The sequence below is a fragment of the Strongylocentrotus purpuratus genome, unplaced genomic scaffold (genome assembly GCF_000002235.5).
Source record: "Strongylocentrotus purpuratus isolate Spur 01 unplaced genomic scaffold, Spur_5.0 spur5_scaffold_13, whole genome shotgun sequence".
Lineage (NCBI taxonomy): Eukaryota > Metazoa > Echinodermata > Echinoidea > Camarodonta > Strongylocentrotidae > Strongylocentrotus > Strongylocentrotus purpuratus.
In genome coordinates, this window is record NW_022145598.1 from 36102238 (window position 1) to 36119550 (window position 17313).

Here is a 17313-nt window from a genome sequence, read left to right on the forward strand (position 1 = left end):
GCTGTAAAGGGTACATGAGCATTTGTCTACCAATACGCCACTTCTTGTAATGGCCAAAATAAAACTGATTGAATCTTTGTGCAGCATAAAACGTACGACCATTCAGTACAATGGTCTGAAAATCAGACTATACTTACTGGCTCTATAGCTCCTAACTTGATTTGACAACTAATAGTCGTTATTTTCCCACTTAAAGACATTTTCAAGCCCCCTTTTTTTAAGGGAAGTTCTAAATTAGAATTATCATTCAAATGCCATTGGAATTTAACCTTTTCATTTTTTGGGCCTGCAAATGGGACATAGTACCTTTAAAGGTCACGCAGAGTGTTTAGTCTTTGTTTAAATTGGGAATTTTTATTCATAAGTGCAATCTTGAACCTTAAACTATAAAATATAAACAATCACTACTAACAAAGCAGTTTTGAAGCATAAACATTTACAAATTCTAAACAATGCATGATTTCTTAAAGGGGAAGTCCACCCTGAAATTAAGTTAGTTTTAATAGGAGTAGAAAAATGAGAGAAACAAGTCAGTGAAAGTTTGAGCAAATTCCAATTAAAAATAAGGAAGTTAGGATTTTTGAAGTTGTGATCAATCAAACACAAATTGGCAACTCTATGACGTATCATGCGAGCTCAACTTCCATTTGCTCAGTACTAAAAAAATCTAAAATTTTCATTTTCCCTCAAGAAAAATTTCAACCATACATGCACCCTAAATATAATAATTGCAAATATGTTTCTATACTCCCCCTGCAAGGAACAAATATATATTCCGTCATCAATAACGAAGAAAACATGATGTTATGGAATATTATGCACAAAGCAAATGAAGGAGAGCTCGTATAATAAGTCACAGAGTTGCCAATTTGTATTTGATTGATCACAACTTCAATAATTCATAACTTTCTTATTTTCATTCAGAATTTGCTCAAACTTTCACTCACCTGATTTTCTTATTATTCTGCCTCTATCGAAACAAGCTTATTTTGGGGGTGGACTTTCCCTTTAATTCTGCTATTTTGCAGCATGAAAATGCTTTAAAGCCTTTCATTAGAGTACATGAACTTCTCAATATGCACTTGGAAGGCTAATTAATGAACCTACCTCTAGCTCTGATCTCCACCTGGGCCATACTCTGTCTCTGACCCGCCTTGTTGACTGCTATACATTCATAGTTACCAGCATCCTCTTGAGATACACGGATGATCCTCAACGTCCCTGACGCTAGGATCAGGAACTTCCTGTCATCTGGTAGAGAGGTGGCTGCATGAGATACAAACAGATTCGGGTGTCAAATATAGGAAATAGATCAGTCAAAACAGTTCCGCTTAAACTCCCCCCAAAATAGATCAACTGTCAATCAAATATCTGCAGTGCATCCATACACAGAAATGGTTTGTCATACATTACCCTGGTAATGTAAAAAAAATAATCACTCAGTTAATAGACACCATGCCTTTCTATTAATTTCTACATTCATAGTTTTTTCCTGAACCTTAATTATTTCCTATAATGACACCCAGTAAGTCTTAAAGTGGGACTGCACTACTTGTAGCTACTTGCGCAAACAAACAATGCCTAAGCGGTACCCTTTAGTCCTCCATGACCCTCTTTTTCTTATGTTAATTGAGAGCTGATTTGATGAGATAACCACCTGTCAGTGACCATGCAGGGAGGTCTAATCCCTCTTGGCCAAACTAGTGCAGTTAGGCTTTAAGACTTGGTTACTTTACGAAAATAGCTTATTTTCAAGATGTCATTGATTCTCAACCTACCCTCTGATCTATCACGATGCAATGAAAAGTTCTCAAACTATGTTAATGGAGTGACTTATAATGAATAAGCCTATTAAGTTTCATATCAATATCTCTAACACTTTTGAGACTATCTTTGATCAATTACAATATTCTGCATATTAATGTTTCGGCCATGCATACAGCTGTACATGCAGCATGGCAATATTTGACACTGAACAGTAAACATTTTAATTTCATTAATTACATATCGCTTGCAGCAGGAAATAGAAACCCATACACCAGGGGGAAAAATACAGGTTGCCCCTCGATACGCTTGGCCCTTTAAAAATTACACCAAACCTTGAGGTTAACTTGCTTAACAAGAATATGCAGAATGTCTGGATTTTGAGGCTAGTGAAAATGTTAAAGTGAGGTTGATTCTATTCCTAGCCTGATATTAATAGCGCCATAATCTTGATTGAAAGCTGTTCCCTAAAGGCATACCACACCAAGATATCTTAGAAGGAGACAAAGAAAATCTGCAGAGAGGAAGAGGATATACCGAATTTAGCTTGAAATACATAAATAAGTCCAGATGAATAAAGCCTGCTTCATGGGCAAAAGCAGTACCTGATCCTCTAAAATTGTGCTTTAGAAGCTAAGTCATTTTAAAATGACTTAGCTTCTAAAGCACAGCTTTTTGGAAATCTTTTTCTGCAGATTTTGCCACTTCATGTACGCCTATTTTTGTTTTGACTGTGCAGGTACTGTTCAGATTTTTTTCTGTATCAACTAGACTATTGTAAGCATCATTCTTCTTGCCTCTACATTAAAATTGCTGCATGATCAATGCTTGAACTAATTACAGTTTACATTTATAATGAATCTGAATTCATGTTGACACTTTTCAAGTTCTCAGCCGACTATATGATAGCCTACTACACTAACAATGTCGTTTACTGTTCTTTTGAAAACAAGAAGGAAGAATTCAAACACTTACAATCTTTCCTCCACTGAATGACAGGTAGTGGATAACCTTGCGGACGGCAGTGAAGTTCTACTGTGCTACCCTCTATAGCTGACTGGGGCTGTGGTGCAAGTTCAAAGGTTGGAGGCACTAAATCAACAAAGAAAACAAACATGTTAGTGACGATAACTTTGGTTGAATTAGCAAGGATTTGGCATTCAAATTGTACCCACAAATATTTTCTCATTGAAAAATAACTTTTGAAACAGCTACAGGAAATAGGTACATGGTCAACCACACAATAGTAAATAGTCAAAAGTTTGAGAAGTATTCATGTACCAACTATTTGCTTAATGGTATCAAACATGCACGATATTCTTTATGAACTTTACCAAATGCAAAAAGAAATGCTTTAAGTCACTTACTTCATGCAATCCTATTAAGGTATTTAAGGTATTACCCTGCTTTCGCCGAGCTACCATGAATAATTATTCCCTACCAGGTACCCATTTACCTCACATGGGTGGAGTGTGGCAAATGTAGATTAATGTCTTGCCAAAAGACATTGGTGCTGCGAACCGCGTGGTTCTCGTGGATATAAGCCTGGAGACTTTTATACACTGGACCACAACTTGAGAAGGCGCGATAGCTCAGTTGGTAGAGCAGTGTTCTCGTAATCCGGTGACCCGGGTTCGAACCAAGGCAATGCACTAGTGCCCTTCGGTAAGGCATTACTCCTCATCACCAGGTCTCTCGGAGAGGACCTAAAGCTGTCAGTCCTCTGGTTGCTTACTAACAAGCATTTATGCTTTCTTAGCAGTCAGGTAAAATAACCACCACTACTACCTTTATATATTCTTACCTAAGACACTGAGTGTAGCGGTAGCTGAGAGCGTATCCAGGCTGTTGGTCGCATCACACCGGTAATCACCCGCATCTGAGAAGTGAGTGTTTGAGATGTGAAGCGACCCAGTAGACAGGATCCGAAACCTTGTGTTCTCCACCACGTTGGCCCCCTCCTTGGTCCAGGAGATCCTAGGGAGGGGGTAGCCATTGGCAGCGCAGTGGATCACGGCAGAGGTACTCTCACGGAACTCTACATCCTCAGGGACAAACGTGAAGACTGGTGCTCCTAGAGAGAGAAAGGAAGGGAAAGAGGGAGAGAAGGAAAGAGGGAGAGAGGGAGGGGAGTGACGGAGAGAGAGAGGAAGAAAAAGAAAGTGATCGAAGTGTAAGAGTTTAAGAGAAAGAGGGCAAGATTAAGACACACAAAAATGAGGGAGAAATGAGGAGAGAGAGAGAGATAAGGGAGGGACAAAAAGAAGAGAGATGTGTTAAGGTTTATGGTATGGAGTCAAAGATATTTAATTTTCCACTCTCCTACATCTTCCTATGAATGCTATAAAACTTTACTGTTTTACAAACCACATTATAAATAATGAAAACTATCATACATTCACAGACCTAAACAAATTATACATATATCTAGATGTTGACTTTCTGTCCTGTGCCATCCTTCTCTCATCTACTCTCCAAATCCTCTTGTTTTTATTTTCTATGTTACTATAAATATATAACTATAAATACACCCTGAGGAGTCAAATTTGATGGTACACTATACAACCTGCAAAAGAAACAATTAAACCTCACTATGCAAATATGCACGTATAGATTATTTTATAATTCTTCCTAATCCAAACATTAAATTCTTTAATATGGTTTTGCCACCAGCAGCAGGGAAGGGATTAATAGATCTATGTCTCTGAAGCTCAATGTTTATGTCCTTTGTTCTCCGGCACAAGTTGTAAACAGGACTCCACTAATTGCCTCCACATCCTCTGTACCGGTATTCCAAGGCAGACCTAGCCATGCATATACTACGAGGAGAGGTTAAAGATAAAGTTGAGTTCTGGTCATGCGATTGCATTGTGAAAGAAACGGTGTGGAGTCGATCAGAAAAGGTTGATCTTCTAGCATATAAGTATTTGTGTGTACTGCAAGGTTCTGGAATCATCAAAATGATAAGAAATTTGGCCAAGTCTTGGTAAAGTTACAAACACTGTACACAGAAAGATGTATATGGGACTACACAAACATGTGACGTAAAAATCCGTCCCCGATTTTTACGATGTTACATTCCATATTTAGAATTTGAAGGCATTTGAAGAGCCATGCTTTTCAGGGAGCATGTTTTATCTGATTTTCTTCCACACTTGCATAATAACAATGATAATGCTCACAATTTATTTCCCACCTCTTCCCAGAACTCAACTTTCTCTTTAACAGCAGTGTATTTCAACCTTCTACTGAACCCGTCAAAAGTCTGGAATCTGTTATAACCTTGACAGGAGCTTCCACACAACAAGCTTCAGTGAATTAAGAGACAGTATTAATCACCATTAGATGACTAGACAGGAACCTTCTACATGATTTACATGCACCAGTTGATATTTGAGGTGTCTGCCCCGATGCCCCCCTTCATCCCCCCCCCCTCACACACACCTCACCAAACCAAACAAGAATAACCTTAATTCTTAACTTCATTATCAACATTCTTTGCACAATTTCCTTTCTTTTCCATTTTTTTAGCATTTCAGTTGACAAAAAAATTCTATCATTACAATGAGTAAATCCATAACATCATAATAAAAAAGACTTCCTTTCCATCCATCTTCAGACTACTTTTATCTTAAGAAAAAGAACACCCTTGTGCCTGTTTCTCCTCCAAAACAAAACCCCCAAAATCAAATCAAATATGGATAAAACCTGAACATGATAGCTAGGTTAGCATCAATTACAAAACAAAACACAGAGGAATTATATGTGATCATAACAAAATATCTTCTGATCTGTATTACTTGTTAAAAGACCAGTTGACTAACAAGCATGATGTATAAAGAGGGGTTGTTCTTGACAACTTAGAGCTTGTCCAAGCCTTGCCTGACATAGCGACAAGTAATGTCAAAGTGTGTAGATAAGATTCCAAGTATTGTAGTTCACTCATTAATATAAGTTTAATGGAATACCTTGTCACTAGGTCCCAGGAAGAAACATCCATAAATTTGAATATGTTAATAAACCGGTCTATCAAATTAAAAAGCAGGTCACCCCCTAGAAAAATGGGAATGAAATTAAAACTATGATTAGTGTAAACCTTGACTGATGTCTGAATCAATCAACAATCTGACCATTCCATGTTTCCTGGAAATATCACTTAACCATCTCTCCACCATGTCTGTTCCTTCACTCCCTAAACCACAATCATTAATCTATACTGACACCAGGATGAGTAGCTATTAATCAGACTCACGTGCATCATACCTCACCTCACTATGGTCTGTGGTCTCGCCTAAGCTCTATTTCTCATGAACCCAAAGCTCGCTTACACAACATTTACTAACTTTAAATACAAGTAGAACGTACAAAAATACCAGCATTTAAGCATATAAGGCATTGATGTTTATTTACATTTATAAGTCTAGTGTACTGTAGATATAGATTTTTTAATGAAACTCAAAAACAAACAAAAAATCTATATTGGTGAGACAAATTATGTATTATCATAGAACCAAAAAATGATACAAATATAGCAGTTTTTCAGTGCAAAAGCCTTTAATGAAAATATGTAGTGAAAGAAAGGGTGAAAAGGTCGCACAGTTTGATAATCTAGCAGCCCTAGGATATTACATGTATATCAGTAGCAATCAAACATCAAACAAAAATGGACAAACATTGTTTGAAACATCTTTAAGTATCCATGAGCAAACCTTGAAAACAAACAAGCTATAACAAAGATAAAATTGAGTAAGAGACTAGCTGAATTATCCCTAAACAATATGAAATTTGACAAGACCGCCTGATCCCCCCCCCCCTTCGATTTTCACCAAAAATGAACAACCTTAACTCTTTAACTTCACTTGTTACCAATCTTTGCCCCATTTTTACTTAAGTTGAATTTTTACTTAATCATTATCAATAGTAAACTAATGCCTTTCTGTCTTAGACACTATTTTTAATAAAGGCAAAACATCATTAACAAACAAAGCTATAACCAAGATTGAATCACCTCGGAGACTAACTGAATTACCTCTATACAATTAAAAAATTCCCATCCCCAATTATACATGTACGTCTCGCACTTGAAAGTTAATTGATCCTGGGTACATGCTTATTTGTGTTCAGTTGACAGAAAAACAAATTAATAAAGGAAACCAGACAGATTACTTCTAATGATGGGAGTATCATGATTGGCAACTCCAACAAGTCTCAACCAATGTTGTGATTTTTAACTGATAATTACAAGTCTGCCTCCTTTGAGAGGTAAATAGAGGAAATAACCGGTTAGTTATCACTTATCACATCGTTCTAAAAACACTTTTGACAAACTTCATTATGTAAGCAACTTTGCAGACATATTTTGGTCTGCTGCATGTCCTGTGTCAAATAACATCTCAAGAAATAATGTAATGTACGCTATTTATATTTACTATTTTACATTATATCTAATCTATGTATCTTTACAAAGTTTCTAATAATGTAGATAAAGCTCAACCTTGAGTATGCTACAAACTTTGCATTCAACAGTCTCTGATTGTGTTTTCAAACTTTTCACAATCTGTTTCTCTGATAGATTTTACATCCTTTGAAGTAATTGCACTCAAGTTTCGATTGCCCGAATTTACCTTCAAATATGTTCAGCTTAAGGTACCATGAACAACTCCCATATCTTGCATTGTTTCAAACTGGAGTAATAGAGCCCTCTTTCAGTTTTCAAGAGCTTTCTCTCAGTTTTAAATAGTTCTTCTTTTTCCTTCAACTTTCCAGAGCTCTTTTGTAGATTTCTAGAGCTAGTTTGCTTTTCTCCCCCTATGAAATTTCCCCCGACTCTATCCAAACTCCAAACCTTGAAGGCTTTCATCACCATTCAGAATTCAATCCTCAACTTGCAGTTTGCATTTTCCCAATGCTCTATTCCTGAATAAAACAGCTGACAGTTTAAAGAACTTCAAGGGACTACTCCTGAGGCATCTAATGCACCTATCCCATTAAACCTCATTATCTTCCTCACACCCCTTGTAAACTTTAGTTCATCTTCATGATAGGCTGCATAGCCCTTTGAAGATTACTAGAAGAAGAAGAATTCTTCTTACACAATATTGAAATAATTAAGGTACTTTCTGAGTTATATGAAAGCCCTTAAAGCGGAAGCTGTCTTCTTAAGTAATTAATCAATTTACATCCGTTAGTCAAAGCCAACTTTGCAAGGTCTGGTTGGCTCTCTGTTTGTCTGATTGAGACATCTAACCCTAATGTTTGAGGTAAATGCTCATCAAACAACATTACGCAGGACAAGGAAATGTTGACATCATTAATTGGGAACATTTGTAATCAAGGTTTTGAAGTTCTGGTCTCAACTAACACATCCAAAACTCTTATATGCTACCTAACAGGATAGTTTCTTGAAATCAAATGTCAACAGGGATGATTATAATTGAAACATTCATAATCACGCTTTTTAAGTTATTTAATCTGTGCATTTCTTAATGGAGATATTTGTCACATCCAGACATCGTTGGAAGCTTGCCTGCAAGGATAGTGTCTTGAACTAAAATGTCAACAGGGGTGATAACATGCCCCACCCCCTGCCTCGATATCAAGTCCAATTTCAGGCTCATCCTAAACTGGGTTAAAGGTCTCAATGTATTTGGTTGCTGCCCCACTAGTCTAATTAATTAAAACTTGCCCCATATACTGAGTTTCTAAGGGCTTTAGATCTACTATATGGAGCAGGGTATTAAAAAAAAAGATATTTTTTTAAATTTTTTCTCATGTATTACTAGAGGCAGAATCACTGCTAGAAAAGTTGCAATCACGTTTCACTCATCTACTAAGAGTACATGACTCATATACTTTAACAGAGTTAACGCCCTCGTGGCCCTGTACCTTTGGCAATTGTAAATGCACTCTTTAGTCTTCATTAATGTGTTAGGCAATCAACTATATCACTAACTAATTGCAAGAAGCTTGATATACATGTACATGGAATCGTTAATACATTTCATTTCTGAAAAAAGAAGATTTTTCTTGATTACAAGATCTTGGTGCAAACAACACTTTGGAAAACTTGTGACACATATTGTCATTATAATTCCTTTGATTTCATCATAGTCCCTTTAACTTACAAACTACAGTGAAATAGGACTCCATGTTTCCCTCAGCATCAGAGCTGAAAGAGTAACATATCTTAATCCTAAGAAGTGAGACAAACAGGAGCACAGGGATTAAGGGATGTAATGGGGATCACCAGAGAGTGGTAACCAACCACTTCTCAGAAGAACTCACATACCAAGCACAGCTGGGACTCTGCCAAAAGACAGGAGACCATTCTGACAAAATATCATTCATGTTTTGCCTGGTTTCCCCAGCCCACATCTGTTCCGTATTTAATAGAGATGTTATGACAATGTCACATAGCCCATGTACCAATTTAAATACTTCTTCTATCCCTTGTCTCTGATACATACCTGAGGTCTGACCTGCATGTTATTGGCATATCAGATTCCAGGCTTCTCAAATGGAAGGTAATGAAGAATTATTGATACCGGTAAAGAGTTTCGAATGAAACAAATTCTTCCATTAAAGTGAAGAAAAGAGAGGGGAGCACTTGACATGAAACTCTGAAAAGCTCAGTTTTATCTTGTTTTCATTTGAATAGACTCCAAACTGCGTTATTCAGTTATTCAACATGCTATCATTTGTCCACACTTAATTGTGAATAATTTTGGAACCCAAGAGCACTATGTTAGGAGACCTATATTTAATTTAGGGGGAGGATTGGGCAGTCCTGAGAAGGACAGTTAGTAATCTATCTTTCTTGAGTGTGTGTCGTCCAGAAAAGGACTGTTGGTAATCTTTCTTGAGCTTTATACAGTTCTAAAGAGGACTATAGCACCCGTAGGAGAGGATGGGTGGTAGATGGGTGGTAGGGTGGGTGGTAGGAGGGGCTCGACGTTTCAAACAGGTTAACTTTCCGTCGTCAGGATATTGAATTTATAATGCACAAAGGGAGTGGCAATCTATTTTTTTTTCCATTAACACCTATAGTTTGGCCATTTAATTGCTTCCAAAAGTATATTTTTTCCAGTTTCATAAACATATCCAAGAGTTTTCCAGCATGCTATATAATTACAATGGCTCTAAAAATAAATGAGAAAGAAATAGGAAGAGGATTGGAAGAGGAGCAGTGATGGGGAAATAAGTAGGAAGAAATAATGACCTACACTGGTAGGAAATTGAATTCAGAGAACAACAAGATTTTCAATGTGATATCACCAGATTTGCCCTATTAGTCCCACATACCCAAAGTCCTGTGGGACCTTGCTACCAATGTGATTCATAATCTCATGTTCAAATCCATTTCCATGTCAAGATAATTCCCAAATCAGTGACCTAGATCATTTAGAGCTTTGTCATCTCAGATTACAAACCATAATAAAGTCTTACACGCAAACCCATACTTCCTTCCTAACTACTTGAGATGGCATTCATCAAAACCAGGCAACTTTTATTAAAAATCAATTGACTAAAAAGGTCACGTTAATTCATAATGTCTCTCAGACGATGTAAAGCATTTTATCATTCTAGAAACTACAGACAGCAGTAACATGATAGCATACTTTACTTCTGATTATATTTCCCAGCTGTAGCTTCTATGAAACATAATGTCATGTTTTCTGTTAACTGATTTTCATTAAAAAGTCTTTTTGAGGGGCCCTGCTAAAAATTGTGATGTCTTCTATTCATCGGTTGAGCTGGGGATGGTTAACTGCTCCCTTAGAGGATGAAACCAGTCTTGCATCCAATAAGGATGTGATGGTGGAAACCTAATTCCAACCCAAGGAGTACCGGTAAGTGGTTTTGACTCCTCATATTGGATATTTATAAAGTGCACATTGTATACTATGTGCCATTCTATTGTACCTTGTATTATATGTTTGAAATGCCAAATAAATAATAATAATAATAATAATAATAATAATAATAATAATAATAATAATAATAATAATAATAATAATAATAATAATAATAATAATAATAATATCCAACACATAAGGCCCCCCAGTATTATTCCAGCTCTGATAGGCTACCGATAACAGTGCTCACAGCATTCAAAGAATCTCTTCCGTCTGGTACCTACTTAAAACCTGGGTGGAGAGTGGCAAATCTAGATTAATGTCTTGCCAAAGGACATTAGTGCCGTGGCGAGACTCAAACTGCAAACCCTGTGATCATCAGTCCGACAGCGTATCCACTAGACCACAACTCTACATATCAACAAAGTCTGAACAAGAAATGACATGACACTGAATGAGGAAAAATTGGTCGATTCGAGATTGCTTTTGGGGAGTCGGTTTGGCAGCGTGAATGAGGTTTGGGGTTCAATACTTACTTGGAGCTCCAAAGTAGCGTAGACTGACCGGTTGGGTCTTGACCTCTCCTAGCGCATTCCTGGCCATGCACTCATACTGCCCTTCATCATCACCGCTAGCATTCTGGATCATCAATGTACCGTCATCGAGAATGTTATACTTGTGGTCAATCCCTCGGTTTGGTAGAATTTCTTTACTGTGGGAGAAGGAAAAGAACATTACAATTAATTTTAAGAAAATTTATTAACAATTATTTAAAAAAAAATTATTTATTTTTTGGTAGCATACAAAGCAATTTTTTAAAATATATATGGCCCAGACATTTAGTTAGGCCTGAAAATTGAATCTTTTTTTTTTTTTTTTTTTTTTTTAAACCTTGCTGACAAATGTACAGAGTTATACAATCACAATTTCATTTCCTTTGTTTTTACCTATCTATATCATCCAAAGACCTTGTTTGATCCACATTATATTGAATTGAACCATGCTTCCCCACCCACATGTATCCTGACTCCCTTATCACCCATCATATTTTTATGTTTCTTCTTATTGTGAAAAAGATCAGCATTTATTCTTGCTGTGCCTCTTGCTTACCAATAAGCTCTTTTAAAGGCCCACTGCACTACTTGCGCCCTCTATATAACAAATAGCACAACATATAGCATAATTGGTGACCATTGGTCCCCCATGATCCTCTTTTCCTTATGTTAATTGAGAGCTGAGTTGATGAGATATAACCACCTGTCCAGTGACCTTGCAGGGTGGTCTAATCCCTCCTGTACACTAGTACAGATGGGCTTCAACCAACATTTAAGAAAACATACACCTGTGAAAGGGGGCGGCAAATACATCGGAAATGCATGGCCGTGTACGACCCCATATCTGAACCTTACACAAGCAGACAATGGGATAAACTGGAAGACAGAAGGCAGGAAGACTGTTGGAACTGCTGGTAGGGGAGCAAGGGGTGATCACAGGAAGGGGGAAGGGGAGTGTCCGTGATACATGAGCTTCATGTGACATTCTAATGTCTGCTAGATGGAATGAAAAGTCTGGTGATTGTAACTACATGTGTCTTCATGTTTAGTTTAAGCAATGGGCATTCAACCATCTGTGCCTCAAATGCCTCAAATGCCTCAAATATTTGAACTATTAAATTCTGATTTCCTCTTTTTGTACAGGATGGAGGATTTGAGTAAACTGATCATGAACTTGAGAAACATTCATTCTTTTGCCTGTACTTTTTTTTGCCACCAACACTGCTTGTGAGCTTTAAATTAAAGCCCCTCTAAAGTGTTGGGAGCTCAACATATCTGATGGCAAAATCGACCTAAATCGAATATGGATGTGAAAGAGGATGTCATTTAGCACAAACTTCTGCAAGGATTTTCAGAATAAATGTGTTTGAAGATGAATATCTATGAAAGAATAAAATAATTGAGGTTTTCTGCATAGTACATTAACCAAAAAATATGGTATTCTGTCATCAATATTAGTCTTAAGACACATTTCTTTTGAAAATCCTTGAGAAGTGCGTGTTAAATGACATCCCCTTTCACATCATTGCACAATTTAAGATAGTTTTTTCCAAAATAAATTGGGCAAATTTGGGCTCCCAACACTTTAGAGGGGCTTTAAGTTATTTTTATCATCACAATCCAGAGAAATCGAGGTCAGCAAATCCTGCCAGCAAGGAAATAGAGCAGGAATTGAGGGTAATAATCCAGCAATTACATGTTGAGAAATCATGCAAACTCATGTCAATCGATTTCCGCTCAAAGAGAATCTAAGGTAATTATGTGTACGTGCAAAAGATATTGGTTGAGCACTTGATTTTATCAAACTTCCAGTGAGCTGACAGATTCCTAAGCAGTCTGAAACACGGATTTAAAGAGCATCTTTCTGGTCTGGGTCTCCTCAATGTGCCCTAGCTGGCTTATTTCCCTTGAGAGTTTGTCATAATAGTTACAATGGATTGTCTTTATGAGATTCATAATACTGTGGAACCAGCTATCTATTACTGTGCAGACAGCCTCATCTGTTGAGCACTTCAAGAAATTACTCAAGTCACATTTATTCTGCTAGAAATTACTTTATTACAAGCCTACATATATTTGACTGATCTCTGAGAAGTGACTAACTTTTGTTTATAAGAGGCCCAAATATTGTGGAGGTGTGTGTGCAGCACTTTGTAACCGCAAGGAAAAGGAGCTATATCAAATATCTTTCGGATGGATGAATAATTATTAAAAATCCATTAAAATATAATATTTATGATGTGATGTACGGAAGGAATAAGATGGAGGAAGAGAGGGGTGACATTTTTAGAAATAAATAACAAGACTCTTTGGGAGTGCCAATGGGAAACTTGTTGTGGATTTCTATGCTAACACTGAAGCAGCCATATTGTAATGCAAGGAGCATCACAGCCTATTGGACAAGAACAATTCACAGGAAATCTCTTTAATAAAAATCATGAATAGAAACATATTTTGGAGAACATGCACCTTAAATATAATTCTCACTTCTTTTTTTCTCTTCACAGATATTTAGGAGCTTAAATCAGACCAGTTTTCTTCATTAACTTTGCATAAAGTTATGCACAAACATGTGTTATGTACTGTTATTTAAAGATAACAACTTAATCATTCATACCCCCTTGTAAATTTGATGAATTTTTTTCTAAATTAAAAAATAAAAGGACTGGATTTATTAGGGCCATTGTTGAATACTTTTAGATGTAAGCTTTAATTTGTCACATGACACATTCTAAGAAACATAAATCTGAACAAATAAATTTTTCACATACTTAAAAATTCCAAAACTTGTTAAGGGTATGAATAATTTAATCGTTAACTATATGTGCATGCAGGTCTAACTAATCCTTTGAGCGTATTCAACAAAGTCCTCCTTTAAGTCTTGGTGTGTACATATGTCTGGAATTACTGGCTTCCCAACTTTTCAACACCCTGCCTTGCTTACGCTCCCATTTCTGAATTTACGGCATAGGTTTCAATTACGTTGCCAGGACAACGCCAAGAGTTAAACTAGATTTTCTGCATGAGATACGTTGGGGGAAAAATATGAGTTTTGGAACAACACTTGGCGTCGTGGTCTATTGCCTCAAGTGAAATATTAGGGTCAATGAACGGACACCAAGACGCTCTTTTTATATTTTATTTTCCTCTTTGAATTTTGGCAGACAAATGTATATCATAGATGTTCAAAAGAAATGTTGTTTGCAAGTTGATTGTGGAAATTTACTTTAGCTGAAGGCATATTATTATTATTTAAATCAATGTCTGAACATTTTGTGCCAACTTAAATTTACCCCTATATTGAGAGGATGGGGTAAGGGGTTTATCATACGATCAGTATTTTAGTATTAAACACAACTAGTGATCTTTGACCCATATTTACCTTATTCTAATGGTGGGGTCAAAGAATATTTAAAAGTTAAATGTCTGTTTACGCACTAACAGACTTGTTTTGAGAAAAAGTGTATTTTCTAACCTTTGATCTACTTTTATTTTTAGTAACACACATTCTTTTGGACAAAACTAGGGACATTTTTGGATCGGAATTCAAACAATGTCATGATCGTCTGCCCTCCAAACATACTGTGAGTGACATACTTTCAATATGACCTCCCTCAATGACCTTTAAACTCTCATAGAGTAGTAATTCAATCACACACGTAAGTGGTCCACACACCTGATATATGTAACATGATGGCCACTTGCAGTATGATGAACTTGGGGGATACAAACAGGATCACTGCATGAGACAATTTGTCTGAAAAAATCTCTCTGGCATTGAATTCTTGAACTGGAATTCAAGTCATTTTAGGATTAAGGAGCCTCAAACAATCTTAGACACAGTTTGAATTTGACCTTCTTCCAAGGACATTGAACTTTGACCTTGTTTCAAAGAGAAACTTGGCAATAATTTTTCACACTGTGACACGATGGTCATTTATTTCAGAATAAATATATCTTTGCATGAGGCAGTTTCAAAATAATATCCTGACATTGTTATGACCTTTGCCCAGTGACCTTTGCCCTTTAACCTTTGACCTACCTATCATGAAGCCATACAATCTCAGGTTCAGGGTCACCCATAGCTCTGCAGCTGAAGTACACATTGTTTCCTTCTGTGGCATCTACATTGTGAGGCTCTACAACAAAATGAGGTCGCTCTGTAAGATAGGGAGGAAAACAGAGAAAAAGTGATCATTACAATGAAAATAAATCTGCAAAACAGGCAAATGAGTTTAACACCCTTTCAGCTCTCATTAGCACAATTATTGTATATTGCAAAAATGCTAAATGCAGGTGAAAAGTAGGGCAGCTAACATCCAAGTTTGCATGATACCAAAGCAAAGGAACACAAAAGAAAGGAAAAGAAAAGAAAGGAGAGAACGTAAAAGGTAGAATACAAGAGAGACAAGGGAGCATAGGAAAACAAATAAAAATAAAAGGATAAAGATAAACAGACATAACAATTAAAATCAGACAAAGCAAACAAGGGCACATATCCTGCTCCATTAGACATCAAATAAATATACAAATATACAAATGCCCATCAATTATGGAATTAATCAGGCAAAGAATTGACCCAAGAGAAACCCCAAGGTATATAGTAAACCATCTCCTCATCTTGACGGACATATGCTCTGTTCATACAGGGCCATTGTAGGTTTTTAACAAGTTTGTAAAATCTCAAAGTAATAAATAATAATCCACTATTTGTATGACAAGGGTCCACACAGGACTGGAACGACGGGTATTCAAAAGTTTTAAAATAAAAGCGCAGGATGGTGGGGAGTCTTAGGACCTCCCATATGCTTGTAGTTATTGCGCTAATCTTTAGATCACTTGTGGTTTGAGATTTTGAGTAAACTTTAAAGTTTCATATTAAACCAAGAGTGCATCCATACTATCTCTATCTACAAGATAACTTCAAAGTTTAAAACTTCAAAGTTTAAAACCACAAACTAAAACGTTGTGCGACTGTCATGTGAACCTAATATAAATATCATCACAAGTTTATGAGAGACCTAAATGAAGAGGGAGAACAGTTGGAGTTTGTTGAAGGACTAAAAGTAGATCAAGGTGGAACCCCAGAAGCCGTAGAGTGATGTCAAATCAAAATGTCAAACGGTGCGATTCTCGGGCAAGTTTTCGACACATGAATTGGGCTTTTAAAAGATACCCATCAAACGCATTTCCTGTCAAGACGGTACCCTTCTTATTTTTAGTTTCAATCATGGAGCTCAGACTGAACCAAGCCATCATCATTTTGTGCACCTGATTCTAAATAAGAAAATAAGTGTTGTTTTTTCCAAAGGCACACCTCACAAATTGCCCCCCCCCCAAACAAACAACAACAACAACAAAATTAAAAAAATTAAAATAAATAAATAGGTAACGGTATTTTAAGTGACACACATCTCAACTGTCTTATACCTGGATAAGTGCAGAAAGGTGAGATATACTAATATCTCTCACAATGTACAAAACAGTATTTGGCAATGGGTATTATTATTTCTGAACTTGGGAAAGCGACAGGAGAGAAAGAGGATCCTAACTGCATAATATGATTATTTTAAAACAAATAAATAACTTTTCAAAAGGATGTAATGATTCTTCCAAGAATACTCATCTCCAGGGCTTTCCATCTGATTATATTTATATCATCCATTTCCATCTGATCAAATGACAACCAACATTATGTCAAAACGATTCCCAACAGGACTTTGCTACATAATTGCATAAAAATATTTCAAAATGCAGAAAAAGGTATTATTCAGACCCCAAATTTGACATGAATTTTTCTTGGCAAGCAATCATTTTGGCATTGTTACGTGGTTTTAGGTCTTATTAGAGGGGTTGCCTGGTGTAATTGAATGTAAACATATCAGGTTACACTGAGTTTGCTTGAACAATCAAACATTTGGCTTTTTATCTCTTTGTGTGTGATTTGAGCAGTTATGACATCTGTTTGATGATGATAGGCACGATGCAAACAGGTATCTCTAAACTGATTTAACCCACTTGGTACCACCAGTGGTAATACCATACGAATATCGTGAATAAAAAGAGGATATTTAGGCAGAGTCTCGAAATGCAATTTACATGGCTGAAAATTTGGAGAATAACTACATCAACTGTAATCC

The 17313-nt window shown here is 36.5% G+C and overlaps 1 protein-coding gene across 1 annotated transcript in view; it reads right to left on the reverse strand.

Annotated features, from left to right (window-relative positions):
* Window positions 1–17313, reverse strand: part of LOC593243 (peroxidasin homolog) — a gene marked incomplete at its 5' end in the record, with an annotated part of 37322 nt that overhangs the window by 12062 nt on the left and 7947 nt on the right. The window contains 5 exons of the mRNA XM_030983743.1: window positions 1108–1266; window positions 2740–2856; window positions 3569–3838; window positions 11156–11331; window positions 15216–15333. Coding sequence (XP_030839603.1) covers window positions 1108–1266; window positions 2740–2856; window positions 3569–3838; window positions 11156–11331; window positions 15216–15333 — 840 coding nt within the window. The remainder of the gene's footprint in view (window positions 1–1107; window positions 1267–2739; window positions 2857–3568; window positions 3839–11155; window positions 11332–15215; window positions 15334–17313) is intronic.